This window comes from Sceloporus occidentalis, unplaced genomic scaffold (assembly GCF_023333645.1).
Source record: "Sceloporus occidentalis isolate IW3139 unplaced genomic scaffold, rSceOcc1.0.p SCAF_6, whole genome shotgun sequence".
Classification (NCBI taxonomy): Eukaryota; Metazoa; Chordata; class Lepidosauria; order Squamata; family Phrynosomatidae; genus Sceloporus; species Sceloporus occidentalis.
Window position 1 is genome coordinate 76,056,908 of NW_028316986.1, and position 20,239 is coordinate 76,077,146.

The 20,239-nt window shown below is 40.7% G+C and overlaps 2 protein-coding genes across 2 annotated transcripts; both read left to right on the top strand.

Annotated features, from left to right (window-relative positions):
- Window positions 1–2,113: 2,113 nt before the first annotated feature.
- LOC149310946 (proto-oncogene Mas-like) lies at window positions 2,114–13,817 on the top strand. Its single transcript, XM_089529464.1, has 2 exons — window positions 2,114–2,179; window positions 12,827–13,817. Exons 1-2 carry the CDS (start codon window positions 2,148–2,150, stop codon window positions 13,815–13,817), a joined length of 1,023 nt encoding a protein of 340 aa, XP_089385590.1. The 5' UTR covers window positions 2,114–2,147.
- Window positions 13,818–14,191: 374 nt separating this feature from the next.
- LOC149310947 (proto-oncogene Mas-like) lies at window positions 14,192–19,962 on the top strand. Its single transcript, XM_089528428.1, has 2 exons — window positions 14,192–14,368; window positions 18,905–19,962. Exon 2 carries the CDS (start codon window positions 18,942–18,944, stop codon window positions 19,872–19,874), a length of 933 nt encoding a protein of 310 aa, XP_089384554.1. The 5' UTR covers window positions 14,192–14,368; window positions 18,905–18,941; the 3' UTR covers window positions 19,875–19,962.
- Window positions 19,963–20,239: the final 277 nt, after the last annotated feature.

The following is a 20,239-nucleotide window of genomic DNA, read 5'->3' on the forward strand; positions in this document are numbered from 1 at the left end:
GGCTGGCAACATTCTCTGAAGATGCCAGCCACAGATGCTGGCGAAACGTCAGAAAGAAACTCTGCTAGAACATGGCCACATAGCCGGAAAAACCCACAAAAAACTATGGATGCCGGCCATGAAAGCCTTCCACTTCACATTGAAAAACACTTTGTTGATGTTGGGTCCCTCCAAGTCATTTTTTACTTATGGCAGCCCTAAAGCGAACCTATCATAGGCTTTTCTTTAGAGGTGATTTGCCATTGTCATCCTCTGAGACTGAGGAAATGTGACTTGCCCAAGGTTACCCAGTGGGTTTTTATGCTTGAGCGGGAAATCAAACACTGGTCTCCAGAGTCATAGTCCAATCCTCAAACTACTACACCACACTCTTGTTTTTAACTGCTCTAAGTTGACACTGACTCATGACAACCCCGTGGATGAGACATCTCCAAGATCCTTTATCCTCCACTGTTCTGCTCAAATCCTGCTCAGGACCACACTGGCTCTTCAAAAAACACTTACTTTTTAGTTAGTTATGGCCCGGCACAGACAGGCAAAAGGTGCTGTCCTGCAGGCAGGTTGAGGGCTGAGCATCCCCATGCTCAGAGCCCTCCCCACGCTGCCCAGGCGCATGATCAAGCCCCCTGGCAGTGGCTATTGCGCCTCTTCACAGGCACAAAAAGGAACCGAAAAAACAGCTCCTTTTTGTGCTCTGTGGAGGCCAGATCGGTGCCGTGTCACCAATCCAGGGCAGAAAGGAGTAGCGTCCCTCTGCCCCTTCCTGGCCATTTGTACAGGGCCTAAGTCTCAGTATTAAATCAGTGAGGGACACGGTGGCTCAGTGGTTAAGATGCTGACTCTGAAGATTGCAAGATCGGCAAGTCGAGGCTCAAGTGCTGTGTGATGGAGTGAGCTCTCATCACTAGTCTCAGCTTCTGCCAACCTAGCAGAAGGTAACAGCATTTATAGAATCGTAGAGTTGGAAGAAACCACAAGAGCCATCCAGTCCAACCCCATGCCATGCAGGAAATCCCAATCAAAGCATCCCTGACAGATGGCCATCTAGCCTCTGCTTAAAGACCTCCAAGGAGGGAGACTCCACTACACTCTGAGTACCAGGCCATAACTAACTAAAAAGTTCTGTGCAGTCATGCTGGCCACATGACCATGGAGTCGTCTTTGACAATGCTGGCTCCTCGGCTGAGATGAGCATAGTCCTTTACAGTCAAACACAACTTGCCAACCTTGTCAAAGGGGAAACCTTTACCTTTATTAAATCTGTATTTTCCCCCTGTCTCTTTGTAGGAAGTTGCTGTGGCTTTTTGTCCCTCTTAATGGGAATAAGATGTCATACTTAGATACCATGTTCAGAGAAAATTAAACATTACGTATTGGATTCAGATTCTTTGTGCCCCAAGCAGCACTTTTAAGGGGCATTTACACTTCTTTCCCTTTAATGTATTTTGAATTTGCACAGTTGTGCCTACAAACACCACACATGCATCAATAAAAAAACAATATTCACAGGGAAAAAATAAAAAACCTATTTTGTAAATTAGCCTAATGTTGCTGAATTATGCTAACAGAGCAAATGACCAAGGCTTTATAGTGAACTGTTTCTAGGTTCAGGAGACCAATAACTGGTTTTGACAAAGACTGTGCCACCTCCCCGTGTGACTTCTTATAGAAGATCATGTGGTAGTGGGAGGCCAATCATGCTCCTATTATTTCCATTGGGATTGAAACTCTATACTGTTTATCTGGGTTGCAGCCATCTTTCTCCATATGAAATAGATTGTGAAGGTTTGCTAGATCTGTACAGCATTTCCAGCCTCTTCGAAGAGAGTGCAGAAAGCATGTAATGGGCACAGCCAGTCAATCATCGGAGGGCCAGAGAAAACATCTGGTCAGATGGGACATAGCCATGAGTTTGGGGGAATGAAGTGTAGTTCATTGCCTTATATGCTCAGATAATTTACATGTCTTTCTTTGACAGACAAATTCAGTCTGTCAAAGGCTGATAAATAAATACAAGCTCAGTATTAAATTAAATTAAAGGCAGATGGGATCAAATAATTGACATCTTCTGTCTCCTATCAGCTACTTTTTTCCTCCTCCGCTCACCATTCGGGGAGATCCTCCTGATTAGATTCCCCAAGAAGGACATGCTTCAAAATGCTACACTGGATGATGACTGGTAAGTAATACTAACAAGCCATATTTATGTCGTTGTTAGACGATGATAGTATTTCAAGGATTCAACTTTCTCCAGACTTATTTTTCCCCGCAGGATAATTTCTTTTTCTTGTCTGTCCCTGGGTTCTCTCCTTTTATTTATCTGCTTTTCGGAATTTCTAATTCTCTTACTGCTTATAATCTGAATGCCGTCTATTGTGCTGGAGTCTATGTGAACAAAGCTGAAAGTACATGAATTCCAGGCACAGGGATTTTCCCAGACAATTGAGGAGACAGAATAAAGCAATAAGATTTCAGAGAAGGGCAATGAGGATATTGCGTTATGGAGAGCAAAACATATGAGGAGATGTTGAAGGAGTTGAGCATGTTCCACTTGGTGAAGAGAAGAGTGAGAGGTGACATGATCACACTGTTTGAATACCACAAGAGCTGCCACAAAGAGGATTGCACAGGCTTGTTCTCTGCTGCCTCAGAAGGCACGACTAGGTCTAATGGCTTTAGATTTCGATTGAACATTACAGGGAACTTCTTGACAGTGACTATGGTTTGGCAGTGGAACCAATTGGCTATACAGGTAGTGAGGTCTCCTCTGGATGTTTTCAAAGGAAAGATGGACAGCTACCTGCTGAGTATGCTCTAACTGGAGATCCTGCACTGAGCAGGGGATTGGATCTGTTTGTCCATAGGGCCACTTCCAACTCTATGAATCTATGAATACAAGGACACATACCATAAGTTTTTTTCAATCACATTATAAGGAGTATGATAAAGGAAGGGTGTGATCCCTTAAAACGAGGAAAGTTTAACTATCTAAACTTGATATTTGCTCTTTCCTAAGTTTCCAGTCTACAATTTGCTTGTTCAGTCTGCTCTTAGGATTAGGGAAACAGCCTCTAGTTTTAAACAACCTGAACACAACTGGTTTCTTTCCAAAATGGTCCACTAAGGCCCCATTCCCACTGGCTTATAACGCGGATCAAGAATCGAATTATGGGTGCATCGTTCCCATTTGAGCACACATTCGATCCTCATTGCGCCGATTTCATTCCCATTGGAATTCGAATCTGATCCCCATGTATTATATATAATATATGTATATATTATTATTATTATTATTTGATTTTTCCTTGGAAAACCTGAATCAGTGGTGGATAAACCAGTTTTAAAAGGGTGCACATTTTTAGAGCTTTTTCCTGTGCCTCCGGAGTCCGATTCGGGGCAAATGAATGGGAACAACAAGGATGTCTGATTCAGGAACTTGGGGATGGGAGGAACAGTGCTCAAGGGGCTGGCCTAGGGGTGTCACCCGCCTGTTCTCTTTCCTGCATTACTGGCGCCATTTTCTCCCATTCACATAGCCTTCTCCCCAGTGGAGTGGGAAGCAGGGTAAGGCGATCGCATGTGTAGACAATTTTTTTAAAAAAAATTAAGCTTTTGATTGCTTAGGCGCTCTGTCAGGTGTCCAAAAATAGCAAACTGCTACATTTACCTCCAAATATGGTAAACACATTACGCCCCCCTGCAACCTCCCCCCTGCTCCACATGCATAGATCGACATGTGAGAAGACCCATTGAACACCATTTTAACTATTCTTTTTTCTTTTTTTTTACATGCCTGCTCGATCGCCCCCCAAACAGCCCAGGGAGCAGTGGGGGAGGCAAAGGGACTTGGGGGGATGGAGACTCCCTTTTCCCTTTCCCAGAGGGAGTCTGAGAAGACACAGGTGAGCCGGGGAGGCAAAGGGACATGGGGGGAATAGAGGCTCCCTTCTACCTTTCCCAGAGGGGAAAAGCGCCTAAGCGATTGGTTGGCTGTGACATCAAGCGCTTAGGCGCTTGATTGGCAGCTGCTTTTAAAAAAAAAGGTTCCAGAAGGGCAATGGGAATGGGGAGCAAAAAAGTCCGCTTCAAATTACAACTGAGAAAATTTCAATGGGAACGAGAACATGGGTCAAAAAAACCCGAGTCCATTTGCCCCCTTTCGTAATGGGAACGAGGGAGCAGATTCGAATACGACTCGGGAGAAAAATCCGAGTCAGAATCACAGCAATATAAGCCGCTTTTTTTGCCCAGTGGGAATGGGGCCTGAGTGTTCCAAAATTTTCCAGATTGTTTGTATAGAGGTTGATGAAGATTGATAAAAAAACCCTCAAAATGTGTAGATGTTGTTTGTAACACCTTGTCAACATGCATTCGCCCTTCACACTCATGAAAGTGAAGCATTTTATTTTCCCCAGCCCCAACAGCACACTTATCATTCATATTTGCTACCCATAAGATTCCTCACTCACACACAACTCCTCTTCAGACATGCTTCACACCACAGAACATACAATTTCTTTACATTTCTTTCTCTCATCTCACTGTTAGCATCTCTGGTATACCCCCAGTGCACACTGTATTTATACCAGAACCCCTGGATAATATTTAATTCTTTTGGTCTATTGCCATTTCTAATGTCATATATGTGTCCATTCATTTTCTTGCATAGAGACTGTCCTGTTTGTCCAATATAGAACATAGAGGGACATTGATGGCATAGGTAGCATATGTCATATTGGAGAAGAGCAAGCAAATGCAGCTCTGACATGGCTACTTCTTTGACAACTCCACAACTCATATTTTTTTAATTCTACATCCAATGTTCATCCATTGCACTCCGGGTGTGCTGACCCCTGCAATTTCCCTAAATGCAAGAAACTCAACTGCATAATTTGTGGTAGTGGTTGTGGCAGTGGAGATGAGGATGAATGGTGTATTCAATTGCCCCTTTTCCTAAAAATACAAAGGCAGTGGTGGGATGTGGTTCCACTGTGTTTCTAAACTTTTTTGGTGGCAGCGGTAGAGTGTGATTAACAATGTCTTTTTGACTTTCAGTTTTGTTTCTTAAGAACACCAGAGAATATTGTCTGTAAGAAGCATTAGTAATAGTAATTTACATGCAGCTATTGTATTTGCCAAATATCTTGCATGTTACACAAGACAATCCCAGTATGAACAAAACAATCAGATGTGTATTTCTCTGCTAGGGATAAAGAGAAAAGCTAAACTAACATTGTCTTCCTTTTTTGGTGTTGCTTAAGGAGTGCATCCTTCTGGTATGCATCTCAGCAAGACTCCTTACTTTTTATCTCTTCTCATTCTTCTGTGTTATTCTATTTATCCCCCTTTCATGAAAATAACTCCAAACTAAATCCTATAGGTGTCACTTTCCCTCAACCAACAGTATATATACCCCATTCTCTTCCATGCCAGCATTCGCTAAAGATGCCAGCCACAGCTGCTTGCAAAACATCAGGAAAAAAACTCTTCTAGAATACAGCTTCATAGCCTGACCCACAAAAAGCTACCTACAGGCGTTTATTCGGAAGTAAGGGTCAGCATGGTGCAGTGGTTTGAATGTTGGATAATAACTCTGGAAACCAGGGATCAAATCCAGATTCAACCAAAGAAATCACTGAGTGACCTTGGTCAAGTTACATTCTCTCAGCGTCAGTGGAAAATAAGGGCAAGCCCCCCTCTGAAGAAATCTTGCCAAGAAAACTCGGTGATAGGGTCACTTTAGGGTCATCATAAATCAGACATGGAGGATATCCTTCTGTGGACATTTTCAAAAAGAGGCTGGACAGCTACCTGCTGGGGATGCTTTAGCTGGAGATCCTGCTTTGAGCTGGGGTTTACATGATGGTCCATGAGACCTCTTCCAATATATGATTCTATGGAGTTTATCACACAGGAGGAAAGTGCCCAAATCCCATGGATAAACGGGATTGTTTTCAGTTGACGTCCCCTGACATCTAATCTCTGTCATGTTATAGAATTCTCCTGCAGGGAATTTTGCATTTTCTTTGTTTTATTAGGTACAAGCTTCTGTTGTTGACCTTTAAAGCCCTGCATGAGCTGGCCCCTCTTTATTTATCTGAACTTCTTTCTCCGTACATTCCCACTCGTAACCTCCATTCTAGTAGTCAAGGTCTGCCGTCCCAGCCTAGGATCTCCACTGCCCCATCTCGGATTTGTCCCTTCTCACTCCTGGAACCATCTTCCCCCACGAACATGGGTCATCACTTCTCTGACCACTTTTATGTCTAAATTGAAGACTATCCTGTTCAGGGAAGCGTTCCCAGGCACTGTGTGATTATATATCTGTTATTTGATTAGATTGTGGATGTTGCTGCCTGCTTTTTAAACTAATTCTATTTTATATAATTACCTATTGTTTTATATGTATTTTGTAGATTGTACACCACTGGCAGGTTTTATATATTTTTTATGGATTTGATTATTTGTATGTATAGTGCTGTGTACATTTACAGTGCTATAGAAATAAACAATAATAATAATAATAATAATAATAATAATAATAAACCTAAGTCTGGTCCTGCTTAAATTTAAAGATTAGATAGGATCTGGTGCCATGTATATATCACTGTAATTCTAGAATCCTTAGAAGGAATCCATGGAGCTGCCAGTGTATATTAATAAAACATATGCAATTAAAATGCTTAATGTACATAAAAATATATACAGTCATTCAACTGTGAGTAGAATTTTCCATTGAGGAAATAGTTATCCAAAGTGAAAGGTCTGAAGGAAGCATGTGCCAAAACTCAAGCAAAAGGGCTTTGCATAGCACTGGAGCCTATACATTCTGGGAACCAGAGAGAAATTCTCTCCCCCTCCAAGCCTCCTGTGTGAAACTCAGATTTTTAGGGTTTTTTTTTAAAATAGACTGCACAAGCCCAAAGTCAATTCACATCTGTTAAAGGCTTTACACTTCAAGGGAGGATGTTAGCGTTATCAGAGATGCAGGAACAGACAGAGGGTGCATCTACACTGGATAATTAATGCAGTTTGACACCATTTTAATTACCATGACTCAGTGTGATGGAATTCTGGAATTTCTAGTTTTGTGACATATTTATCATTCTTTGTCAGAGAGCTCTGGTGCCCTGCCAAACTACAAATCCCAGGATTCTACAGGACGGAGCCATGGCAGTTAAAATGGTGTCAAACTGCATAAATCCTGCAGCAGCCTCAATTTGTCAAAAACCATTTCTTGATATTTTGAGCTGGCATTTTCTCAGATATTGGCATCAGACCACCTGGGCTGCATAGCTTTCTGTTTGGTATCAGGCAAATTTGGTATACAGTGTTCCCCTAAAACATTTTCTTTGGCTCTCAGTTCCCACTGCACTGTGTTTTAAATGCACAGACTGTTTCAGCTGAATTCCCAGTGTCATTCCAATTATATAGAATAGTTTTCTTCTGTAAGTGGCTTCCAAACTGAGATGATCAAGATAATCCCTGTGGAGTCGTACAAATCTGGCCTTCAGTTTGGGGCCATAGATTTCTCACATTGAAAATAGCAGCATTTCTAAGAGAAGGTTGGGAAATCACCGATGGAATGAAAATCAGGAGAAATTGTTTCCTTTTTTGGGCTTAGGAGCCAAGACACAAATGTTTGTCTTTGGCTATGGAAGGCTCCATGCCTAATTATTTTGTGTGGTCTTTCATATATTTTAGTTAGAGTAGTTATCACCATGGTTGTTGCAATGTTTAGGAAACTATTCATGTAAAGAATGCTTTATCCCTCTGATTAGCCAGAGCATCCTATAGACCAGTTTTTAAAAATTCCTGCTCTCCAGTTATCTGTCTATCTAAAAGAAAAGACACAAAAGGAAAAAAGGGATAGGGACAGAAGAGGCTAAAAATTGAAGTGAGGCACAAATTCATGAAATTACAGAGTTCTTTATTAACACTTGCTGAGATAGAAACAATTCAGGGAGAGAATAAGTGGGAAAAAGCTGATCTCCCAACATTCTGCACTATAGACCACATCTTCTAAAAGTTTCAAACCAACAACATCGGGAAGGCTGCATGATTCCCATGACTTCTTTAAATTAGTATTTGCTGCTGTGTTTTCCCTTTAAATGTTCCATCAGCATTGTACATTACATTTCCTACATTTGAAATAATTTTACTAAAGCTATAGTAAGCACAGGCACACACATGACTATCATTCACACCACAGTGCTCCAAGTGATCCAAAGGTACAGGAGTTCCAGAACTTACCTGGGCTTGGCCCCCTTTGGAAAGTTCACAAAAAGTAACAGATGTGTTTATTTATATGTGTTCCTTGTAAGTGAAGGTACATAGCTTTAAGCACCCCAACAAACAGACCCTTCCAAAGTCTTTTGGTCCCACAGGAAACTTTCAGGGATACAGTAGACCAAAACATTGTTGCACAGAAAAACTCTATTTCCTGTGCCTTCTCTGCACATCAGTGGTGCTACTCAGGTCATACCACCAAGCAGAGATCCAGAGACTGAGGGTGCATCTACACTGTAGAAATAATGCGGTTTGACACCACTTTAACTCAATCCTACATAATCCTGGGATTTGTAGTTTTGTGAAGCACCAGCACTTTTGGGCAGAGAAGGCTAAGGACCATGTAAAACTTCAAACCTCAAGGTTCCATAGGATGGAGTGACAGCACTTAAAGTGGTGTCAAACTACATTATTTCTACAGTGTACATGCAATTTAAAGGTCCTGAAATACATATTCCTTTTCCCCAAAGCTGCTCAAATCATGTTCTCACTACCAACAGTTCTGTTTGCCCCCTCATCACATGTTTTCTTCTCATCAGGCAGAAGTGCTACATCTTTCTTTTTAAGTTCAGTGGGTTAAGCACAACCAAACTGTGTTCAATACACATCCTTACTCCTCAACTCTCAAATGTGGGGTGCATCTGTGTAACAACATTCTATGAGATTCTGAGGTGTGATATCATAATTAGCCTCAGACTTGCTTTGCCTAAAACAAAATGGGGTGTTCATACATTTTACTAGCCATATGTTCACATTGTGTGTATACATGTGCAGATTTTTGTGAGAATCTCTCTACTTGTGTTTGTTCTTGATTTGTACTCAGGTACAATAAACCTTGTAAAATTTCAGCACAATTTCCTGTCCATATTCTTTCATTCATTCCAGTCTTATTACTACTACAGGTTAAGGATCCCTTATCAAGAATTCTGAAATCCGAAATATTCCAAAGTCCAAACATTTTTTCATGGGTGGCTGAGATAGTGACCTTTGCTTTCTGATGGTTCAGTGTACTCAAACTTTGTTTAATGTGCAAAATTATTTAAAATAATGGATACAATTTCCTTCAGACTATGTGTACAAGGTGTATATGAAACATAAATGGTTTTTGTTGTTGCTGTTGTTTAGATTTGGCTTCCATCTCCAAGATATCTCTTTATGTATGCATATACAAATATAGGTATTCCAAAATCAAAAAATAAGTAAGTCAGAAATCCAAAATACTTCTGGTCCCAAGCATTTTGGATAAGGGAGACTCAACGTGCAGTTTCTCAATTTGAATGTAACTTAAATGTTTACATCTAACTCCCAGTTCCCCAATTTAATACATCATTCCTAAGGGGATAATCGGAGATGTAAAAGCCTTTACAGAGGGAAGGGGGAGGAAAATGTGCAGAAAATATTTTGGCTCTGGTTGGAGGGGCACAGGGATGTAGCCAAAGGGGGGGGGGGTCCGTGTGGTCTGGACCTCCCCTTCCGCCTAGGTGGCCACCACGAAGAAGAGTGGGTTGGGTGGGTGGGCGGGAGAGAGTCTGGGGGAAAAAAACCTTCCCAAAATTCTGGCTACATCCTTGAGGGGAGTGAAGAAAGTTCTTCCCAATTTGTACTTCATACCTCTAGAAGTATGTTAAATGGACCATCATTACTGGTGGCTTCACCAGAATATACAATTGTTACTGTTTGTTATCACAGAATGGCTTTGTTTATTTCCTTTTAATGCACCAGAGCTCTTGAAGCACCGTATCACAGATTTTTAAAAGATTTATTTAAATGTTCTTTTTAAAAGAATGTTTAAATGTTCTTAATGAAACCAAAATAATTACACAAACTTTCATTTTTCATTTATAATGCAAGCAGTCTCATTTTTATTTAGGTGGGGCTCATTCTTCTTAAATTGTTTATCCATCCGGTCCATAAATTTTCTCCTCAGGTTCTTCCTCTTTGTTTGCCCCATCTGTGTTATGGTGGCCAGAGTAAAAACTGTGCCTTTGAAAGTTGCATCAAAGAAGGAATTACAGCAGGTTAGCTGGTTATGTGCCAAGCAACATCTGGTGTAAATTCCATTTTCTATTACAATCATTAAAGGTACAGGAACTGTCTTTATTTTTTAATCTGGCAACCTTAGTTTGATGCTCTATGATGCTCTATGATTTCACCTATAAAGGGCCTGGGCAAGTGGCAGGGTTAAGTAACTTGAGGGGAGAGAGAAGAAAGCAACCACTGGTAATGAAATTGTTGCAGTATTAGTACAAGGTTGGGAATCATGTGCTTTGGAGATCCAGTGCAAATCTTGAGGTGCCCATAGACCTACCCAAACCCTCAGCATGCACCAAAAATGATTCCCCTCCCCAGCCCCAAATCTTCTCTCCATTCTTCTCCAAAAATGTTTGAAATGTGTTTTAAAGGCTGTTTCAGATCCCTCCCACCTCTCCACTCCCAAAAGGCTCCTAAGGCACTTGAGAGTGATGCCACAAGATATCAGTTATGGTTGCTCAAAATAACGGGTGCAACATCATGGTGTTCTGAAGGTTACTCTGCATGCCCACATTTGCTCTAATTGGGAGGGTAATGGTGATGAGTAGCTGCCAATTGGCCCTACTTCAGACAGCAAAGTGTTTTGGCCTGCACCACCTCCTTTAATTTTCTCAATCTATATAGGCCACATTGCACATTATCTTATCATCTCACTCAGCTACTTAGAAAAAATAAACAACATAAGAACTGTCAGCCCCTTCTACAAACAGCATACTGCAGTCAATTAAACTGGACCCTTGCCCAACAAGACTTTCTCTTGACTTATCACTATCAAATCAAATCATCATTTATTACACTAGCCAGAGGCCATGACAAAGCTTTTTAAAATACACAAACATTTAAAACAAAAGACACAAGAGTACAAAAGTGCAAAAGACATCCCGTCATTTAGTTAAAAATATTGCTGATATAAAATAAAAATCTTTCCAGTTATTGGTAAATTTATACATTGCCATCTTCCTAATCTTTTTTGCAGCCAAGGCAAAAAGGGCCACTTTGTGTGTTCCATAGTAATTGATATCACTCAAAAGAAAATGAAACAAATCTACAAGAGAATTCCCACTTCCATTTGTCAACAAGGATGTTAGGAATTTCTCTCTAGGATTTCTATAAAGGTACAAGTAAAAGTACTCCCCGTTGACAAGATTATACAAAGAGGCGAAATTAGTATGTAATGGACAATGTCCTCCACCTGACACTGAGATTATCATACACAGATGGGATAGGGATGGGATTGCTCTCCCGTCCACATCCCATCCATAATAGCAATCATGCAAAAGCTTTTCATAAAGTAACGCTGATCCTGTCATTATCCTGTCATTGCATCAGTATTGCATTAATCCCGTTAATGCAAAATGCCGGGCAATGCCACTTCACTGACAGGACAATGTCAGGATCAGTGTGATGTCATTTGAAAGGCTTTTGCACAATCACTGTCACTCACGTTTTCCGGTCAGGATAATGTCCAGATAAGCATGATGTCTTCCTGTGATCACGCGGGAATGACAGGACAGGAATGGGACAGTGACATTCCATCTCTCATGTGATAATCTCCATAGTCTATTTTCAAACAGCACTTTGTTATAGTGTCCATCTAGAACTGCAGTTGGCATTACTTGAAATTGTAATTCAGTGAAGGGAATTCTTAAAGTAGATGGGTTGAATTTGGTCAAATATCCGGCTCTAAAATGGTCTGTTTTCTAAAAGGAGAACCATGGGGATAATTTTGAGATCCTAATTGACTGTAAATCCCTTCTTGAATCTAACCAGAATAGCCGGTCTCTTAGTTGCCTCTTATCCATGCCAAAGACAGAATTCATCTCAGGAAAGAAATAACTGTGTAAAAGAATTTGAAAGTTTGATTTCCAATACTGATTGTTACATATTTAAATGTAACACTATGCTGGAAGATGATTAGTTGATAAGGTGGCAATTTCTTTGAAGTACCTTATTTGTGCACCATCTACTCTTGTTTTAATGGCCAGCCAGATTCACTACACAAAAAAGCTGCAGGAGTTCCAGCTGGCAGAGCACAAAGTTTTCTGAGAAATTTGTTCTGTAATATTTCCAAGGCTTTGCAAGTATTGATATCTAAGCCCCAGATTTCTGCACCATAAAGTATCCGTGCAGTTGCTTTACTACTGAAAATTTTTAGAGCACACTCAATCAGCTGATCACCTTGATTGTATCAAAATTTCATCAGTGCTCCTATTGTTTTGTCAGCTTTCAGTTTTGCTGCCTCCCTATGCCATTTCCAAGAGAGAGACTCACTGAAAGCAATGCCCAGATATCTGAATAGGTTGATCTAAAATCCATTTGCACCTTGGACTGTTTCTACCAAAAATAATTTCCTTGGTCTTGAAATAGTTTATTGACAGGGTCACTAGGGCCTCTCTCCATACCAGTGTCATACATTTTTCTCTTTAGGCTGGGTGTTTCCAAACTTTCTTATATACAGTACAAGTACTGAGCAACATAATCCTGGAATTATTTTCTATTTTTACAGGAAAGGGAGAAATATCACACATGTCAGACGTGTCCTGATGGCTGAGACAAACTCCTCGTCCCCTCATACTCTTGACGCATTACAGATGAATGAGATCCAAGTGGAGAGAGATGGTTATAGCTTCACAATATTAAGCTTTATTATTATGCCCATCACCATTTTGGGTTTAATCAGCAATGGAGCTATTTTCTGGTTTCTGTGTTGTAGAATCAAAAGGACTAAATATACCGTGTATGTCCTGAACCTTGCTATTGCTGATTTTACTGTACTTCTCTCTTTTGACTTGTTTTTTGTCTTCAGTTTTATTATGTGGAGCAAATTAGTCTTTGATGGATACCTGTATGATGCACTTGATATTTTGTGTATCTTTGGCTACAATACCAGCTTTTTCATGTTGACTGCGATTAGTGTTGAGAGGTGTCTTGGTGCTTTTTGCCCAATCAGATACCACTTTAATCGGCCGAAGCACCTCTCAACCATATTGTGCACTCTTCTATGGGTTCTCTCCTGTGTGGTGACTGGAGTGGAATATTTCACCTGCTGGTCAGTATTAACAACTGAAGTGCCTTATAGAAAGTATCCTGCTACAACCATATTCCTTGCCATGGTTTTCTTGTTATTTACTCCAGTCATGGTCCTTTGCAGTGTGTGCCTATTTATCAAGATACGGAGAAATTCACAGGCAATGTCTCAAGCACGACTTTATCTCATCATTGTTATCGCTGTTGTTCTGTTCCTCCTCTTTGCTTTGCCTTTCAGGATAATGTGTCTGATTGTCTATTGGTATTCAATAACAGATATAGAATGGACTCTCCTTCATTGTTCTTGCTTCCTTCACTTAATCAACAGCAGTGCTGACCCTTTTGTTTACTTTCTTGTCGGAAAGTGGAGGCGTCGCGAGACACTCTATGCCGTACTTTATAGATCCTGCAAGGACGAGGCAGAAGTGCCAGTTCCACAACACCTGGGCAATGAACAAGAAGAGGGATGAAAATCCATTGTCTTTATCATACAAGACCAAAAGTTGGAGTCTTAACAGAATAAAAGTGTCTCTAGCTGGTACTTATCACATGATGTTGTGACTCTCCTGCTGCCTTGCATTCAATTTATTATTGTAGTGCACCTTTTAACCTGTCAATAGGTTCCCAATCTCGCTGCTGTTCCATTACTGCCTTTGTGTGATACATCCCTTCCACTGCATTTCTGCTCTACTCCTCTCCCCCTGGCAGCAATTGCAGCTGCCAACACTTTCCCAGCTTTGGGAGGTGGTTGGCAGTTGTGATCACTTATGTGGAGCTGCTGTGTAAATGTGCACATAGTAGCCCCACATTTTAGCAGGGGAAGGAGGTGGAGCAGTGGTTGCAGCAGCCAGCCACCTCCCAAAGCCAGCTGCTATGTGCACAGTCATGCAGCAGTGAGCTATGGGAGGCAGTTGGCAGCTGCGATCACTTGGTCCCACCCTTCCTCCCAGAAGGCAGCATTTGACAATACAGAAAACAGATCGTGCAACCATGGATCATCAAAGCACCATTGTAGGGAAAGGTATGATAAGAAAAGTTGCCAAACTGGTACACTTTCATTCTTAAACTAACGCAATTGTGGCAGGGTAACAGGCTGGTGTGATGAAGTTCTCAGTAAAAGACACCTTCCAAATATCTATCTCCTGAAGAGAGATTTTGTGTTGTGTTGTTGCTTCCTTTAGACATTTGTTCTCCAGCTTGCCACTACTCTTGTCACACTTATAGTATGATGCTCTTTTCCTCCCCAGTGACACCTTATTCTTACATTTTAAGAATATAAAATATTCTTGGCACATTATTTTAGAGGCAGATAGAGAGGCAGACAAACAGGCTGGCCAGTGGGAGAACAGAATACTGGACTCTGGCATAGATCATCTTGACAAAATGAGGACAGATAACATGGCACAAGGCTTGCTTGAGAAACCCTTATTATGCTTTGATCGTAAGATAATCTTATTAGACCTCTGGAAAATGTTTCCCATAGTGAAAAGAGCACCAGAGAAAGATTAGTGTGTTTGACTCACTTAAATTCTTGCCTTGCTTTCCCAATATTTACTTCCAAGGGACAAAAGAAGGAGAAAAACCATACCAAAAGAGGTACAGATACTTTATCCTGTACACTATTTTCCACAGACTAAAAAAATGCAGTACTCCATATAAGCTGGCAAGGCTCCAAATCAGTGGTTCCCACACTTTGGTCCTCCAGATGTTTTGGACTCAGGTCCTAGAATTCCTGGCTTTTGGCCAAGCTGGCTAGGGCTTCTGGGAACCCAAGAACATAACACTTGCAGGACTAAAGTTGGGAACCACTGCTCTAAATTGATTCCTATCCCTTGTCAGTGAAGGAATCCCAGGTAGAACACACTATCTCTTTATGAACATCTGCAAGACTGACCTAAAAATAACACAGGCATTAGGACTGGTTTGGGTTAAGTCAGAAGGGTTGCTCTATCCATGGTTCCTCTTATCTTTATCGAGTGTGCTATTCTGGCAGTTCTCAATTGATATTTTTGTATATGTACATATATATTTCATGTATTATCTTAACATACTTCATTCTGTGGCATGCAAAAAATATATATATACACAAATGTTGTTCTTAAGGTTGTGAGGCTGGAGGGTGTGTTAGAAGCTGCTGCTGCTGTTGTGGTTGTTGTTGTTGTGTGCTTCCAAGTTATTTTTTACTTAAAGCAACCCTAAGGTGAACCTATCATAAGATTTTCTTGGCAAGTTTCTTCAGAGGAGGTTTGCCATTGCAATCTTCTGAGACTGAGAAAGTGTGACTTGCCCAAGGTAATCCAGTGGGTTTTTATGCTCAAGCGGGGAATCAAACCTTGGTCTCCAGGCTTGTCGTCCCAACGCTCAAACCACTATACCACACTGGCTCTCGAGATTTTGTATCTATGTTGTATTCACTTAATAATGCTTTATATTTTTTCTCTTTGTTTAATATATCATAATAATTCATTTATTATTTTACCACTGCCTCTGTGCTAATCATATTACAATGTTTTAATTGTTACAGTTTAAATATAGTTCCTACTATGATTTCAATATACACTGTATCTTCACTGTTTTTATGATTATGACTTTTAACCATTTTGTCTTATATTCCAATAAAGTTTAAATAGCTTTTAATTGTGTGGATGGTCCTGGGTTTAACAATAACTCTCCATAAACTCACTGAAGCAAAATAAAATTGTAATACTAAAGAACTTATCTTTCAAACAGCTAGCCATGGCTGATCTCTGTTGATAGACTGATCCTCCATAAATATGTTCAATTTTAAGCTGTCTAAGCATCCGAGTAGCCTTCCAGCTTCAGGAAATGAATTATAGCCATTGCAATTTGGCATCCAAGATCATTCAAGATCTGATGCTTTCAGAATTTCTCCTAATTGTTTGAGATGAGCTGCAAAGCACTTAACATTAAAACCAGCTACCTGGATTTGAGCCACAGAAGACCACTGAGCTGATATAAAATCAGTATAAAATCATTTTGAATTTTTCCAGCTAGCCTCCACCAATATCAGGCTTTTTGTCATAAATGGCAATCTCACATAGCATGCATTCTGGTAGCTTTGTAGAGCATGCAAAGCAGTGGTCAGACCTTTTGTAATAAAAAAATGCCCAGTTGTGGTAACAACCAAATTTCGTAAAATGCACTCTTCTCCATGGCTGAAACAGCAATCATCTTGGTTCAGGATCCCCTCTCCCCTTCTGTGCATCTGATACCACAGAGGAAATAAAATCCAAGTCAGGACAAACATGTTGACCAGATCAGGTTTTATGGAGATCCTTCCAGCAACACTGTTGTCTTATCAGACAAGTCTGTTCATATGCATCCAGTTCATTATTGATTTCAGGTACCCATTGATGAAGGAGGCAACCATACTGAATATGAAAGGAGAGGGAGACATATAGCTTTTTGTAATCTGTATATCAAACATATGGTTCCACAAATATCCAGATGAACTCACCATTGGTTTAAAATAAAAACACAGTAAACACAGGAACAAGATAGAATATTGCAGAATCCATATAAGAAAATGTGGACGCAAAAGAGCAGCATTGTTTCCCCACCACTACTTTCTGGAACGTCAGAACAGGATTGCAGTAACATGGCAGAAGCAATGCTGTATGACACCGCATTACCTAACATGGCTCCATGCAATGGAATCCAGGGATTTGTAGTTTGTTGTGGCACCAGAGTGCTCTGACAGAGAAGGCTGAATAGCTCACAAAACCACAAATCCCAGAATTCCAGAGCATTAAACCATGGCAGTTAAAGCAGTGTCAAACTGCATTATTTCTGCAGTGCAGATGCAGCCCCTGACTCCATCCTATTGAGGCATTCCAGTCTGATGACATTAAAAGCTGCTGAGAGGATCAGAGCAATCCACAAGATTACAGTTTCTCTTTCTCTCTTCAGGCCACCTATATCATTGATCAGGGTAGCATCCCCCCCCCCAAAAAAAAAAAAAAGGCAGGAGGAAGCTAAACTGAAAGGGCTCCTGGTCAGACCAATGACAGAGCTTTACTACACTACAGCTAATAGTTTATGTGAGGTCATTAAAGTCTCATGTTCTGTTTGTTACATAGGACATCCATCATCCTATTGAGGTGGATCATACCTTTGCATCATTAAACTTCTTTATGAAGGGCAGATGCACAATCAAACAAGGTTGACAATAAAACTGGAGGGTGATCACGGTAATATTCAATCTACTTTTATCCATTCTTTTTTTTAAAAAATGATATTCTTTTAATTACATCCAATCTCCCTTGCTAAAGAGGCATGTTAAGGATACTGTCAATGGGCACAGTGTTGGGCAAGTTGCTCCTGTGCTTAAGTAGGATGGATGGTGGGAGCAAAGAAAAAGAGAGAACGTCTTGTTTCCAACCATCTGTCAACTGCTTCTGATGTGCAGTAGATGTGTTGACCTTTCATTCTTCTTCACATTTCAGGCCTGCTGGCAAAAAAGATTAATACTTAACGGAGATTATCCCTAGTTTGTCCCACATATCTCTCCCCCACTGCTCTTATCAGCCAGAGGGCTTGGACCCCTCAAGTCAGTCATCTGGTATCCCTCAACAGCTAAGAACTTTTCTTAAGTAAAAAGCAACAGGGGTTAGGCCCCTGTTCCCCAAAGTAGTGGGTGAGTAGTAGGAGAATCGTGATGATAATAAAGGAGATTATCACTCAGTTCTTCAATAGTGGGATAGAAGCAGGATCAAAACTATAATCAACGGACCTTATCTCACCACATTATGGCCAGGCAGTAGATATCTTACCCTTAATCCTTGCTTCTGCCACTGCTTTTAATGAACTGGAAAAATCTGTGAATGGCTGTCAATCTTCCCACAGTTAGCCCATTACTGAAGTATGTGCCATAGGTCATTCAGGGGTAATTCAGAGAGAAGGGGATTTAAACAGGTTTCACTGCACCCCTCCCTATTCCTAATGAACACAAGACCTCTTACTGCTGAGGAGGCAATCCCTCTTGTGAAGATGAAAGGGGATTTAAAGGGCTTTTACCACATGGGCATGCGCATGCACACACACCATTCCCATTGAAAGCAAGACTTCTTAGTGCTGATGAGGCATCCATTTCATCTGGGGCAGTAAAAACAAGATTTAAAGGGCTTTCACTGCACACACGCACATGCACACACAGCCAAAGGGAAGACTGCTTTACTGATTAATCTCAGATAGTGTGATAAGATTCATGGGCAACCTGTTATCAGTTCGCAATTGCATGGTAATGTGATCAGCATCCTTGCTGTTTGGGGTGTTTAAAAAGTTGCAACCATATTGGGAGGAAGCTTTGAGCAATAATCTCCAGAGGCCAAGATATTGGGCCCTTGAGAGGAATGCTGCCTACTGCAAAGGTCTGTCAACAATAAAACTACTAAGTAAATAGAAGGGTGCAGTGGGCTCTAGGGTGGCTTGGGAAGGACCTTTTGAGTGCTTGAGAGGATGTTTGGCCCACCATCCAAAATCTCCAAGAGATAGGAATGGCAGCATAGTAATGTGAAATTGTGTTTGACTTTGACAGGTCAAGAAGAATTACAAAACACCTTGACAGACTCAAGATGGCAGAGGCATACTCCTTGTCCTTCCATACTGAGGGGGGCATCCCAAAAACTGACATGGAGACTGGCTACAAGTTGCAAAAAACAATTATGATTGTATCAATTCCAATCTGCACTTTAGGATTGCTTGGGAATGGAATTGTCCTCTGGCTTCTGTGTTTCCGGATCAAAAAAACTAATTTCACTGTCTATTTCCTCAACATGGCAGTTGCTGATCTTATGGTACTCTTCTACTATATTGTAGTTTTCATTTTATTTTTGAATGCAGTTCCCGTCAGCCTGTTCTATTTACATATTGTGGAGCTGACACATGCATTTGGGTTCAATGCCAGCACCTATATTCTAACAGCTATCAGTGCTGAAAGGTACTTCATGGTTTTTTACCCAGAGTGGTATAAGCTTCACCGACCAAAGTATCTCTCAGAAATTATGTGTGCTCTTTTGTGGAGTTTGTCCTGCCTGATGTCTGTGGTGTTATATTTGGCCTGCTATCTACAATTCGACCCATCGCTCACTGAAGTTAATTCGAGTTGTGGGCCTACAAAAACGTTCCGAGTGATTGTCAACCTCCTGGTTTTTCTCCCTATGATGGTCCTTTCCACATTGCTCCTTTTTATCAGAATGCTGAGAACAGAAAGTTCTCCAGAAAGAATTGACATCACCATTGTGGCCACCATTCTGCTGTTTCTCTTCTTTGCTGCCTCAGTCAGGATTATTGACATCATAGCAGAGCGGGTCCACGAAATACATATACCTGTGGTCTTCCTAATTTTGCATTTCCTTGATGCTATTGACAGCAGCGGGAACCCTTTTGTATATTTTTGTGCTGGCTATACAAACATGCCAGTTAACAGTGACTACTCCATCCAAAAAATTCTTGAAAGGGCTTTCTTGCTTGAGGCAAACACCGTAAGCTGGGCCCCAGGAACATAATGAAAAAGGATTATATACAGAGGGAAGAATTATATGTATGGGACTGTTGGTTAGTATTCCTATCTCTTAAATAAATGTATTGCAGATACTTTGTTACTTCTCATTACTTCTAATTTATCCATCTAATTTATCCTCTATACCAGTGGTTACCTAGGAGTTCCACAGACAGGGCAAATGCTGTTGGAGACTGCAGTATTTGTAGCGATCGTTGTTGTTGTTATTATTATTATTCGTTCTTGGATTTTTATTTTAAATGAATATTCTAGTTGTCATTTAATATTCAGTGGCAATCTCTGGCACCCCCAGGAACATTTTATTTCCACTCAGAGGTTATTTTTAAAAAAAAAAAATCCAGGGTATACAGT

Excerpts from the sequence above, each read along its gene's own strand:
- LOC149310947 (XM_089528428.1), top strand. The coding sequence starts at position 18,942 with ATGGCAGAGGCATACTCCTTGTCCTTCCATACTGAGGGGGGCATCCCA.
- LOC149310946 (XM_089529464.1), top strand. The coding sequence starts at position 2,148 with ATGCTTCAAAATGCTACACTGGATGATGACTG. Across the intron at positions 2,180-12,826 it reads GCTACACTGGATGATGACTG|GAAAGGGAGAAATATCACAC; the intron begins GTAAGTAATACT and ends CTATTTTTACAG.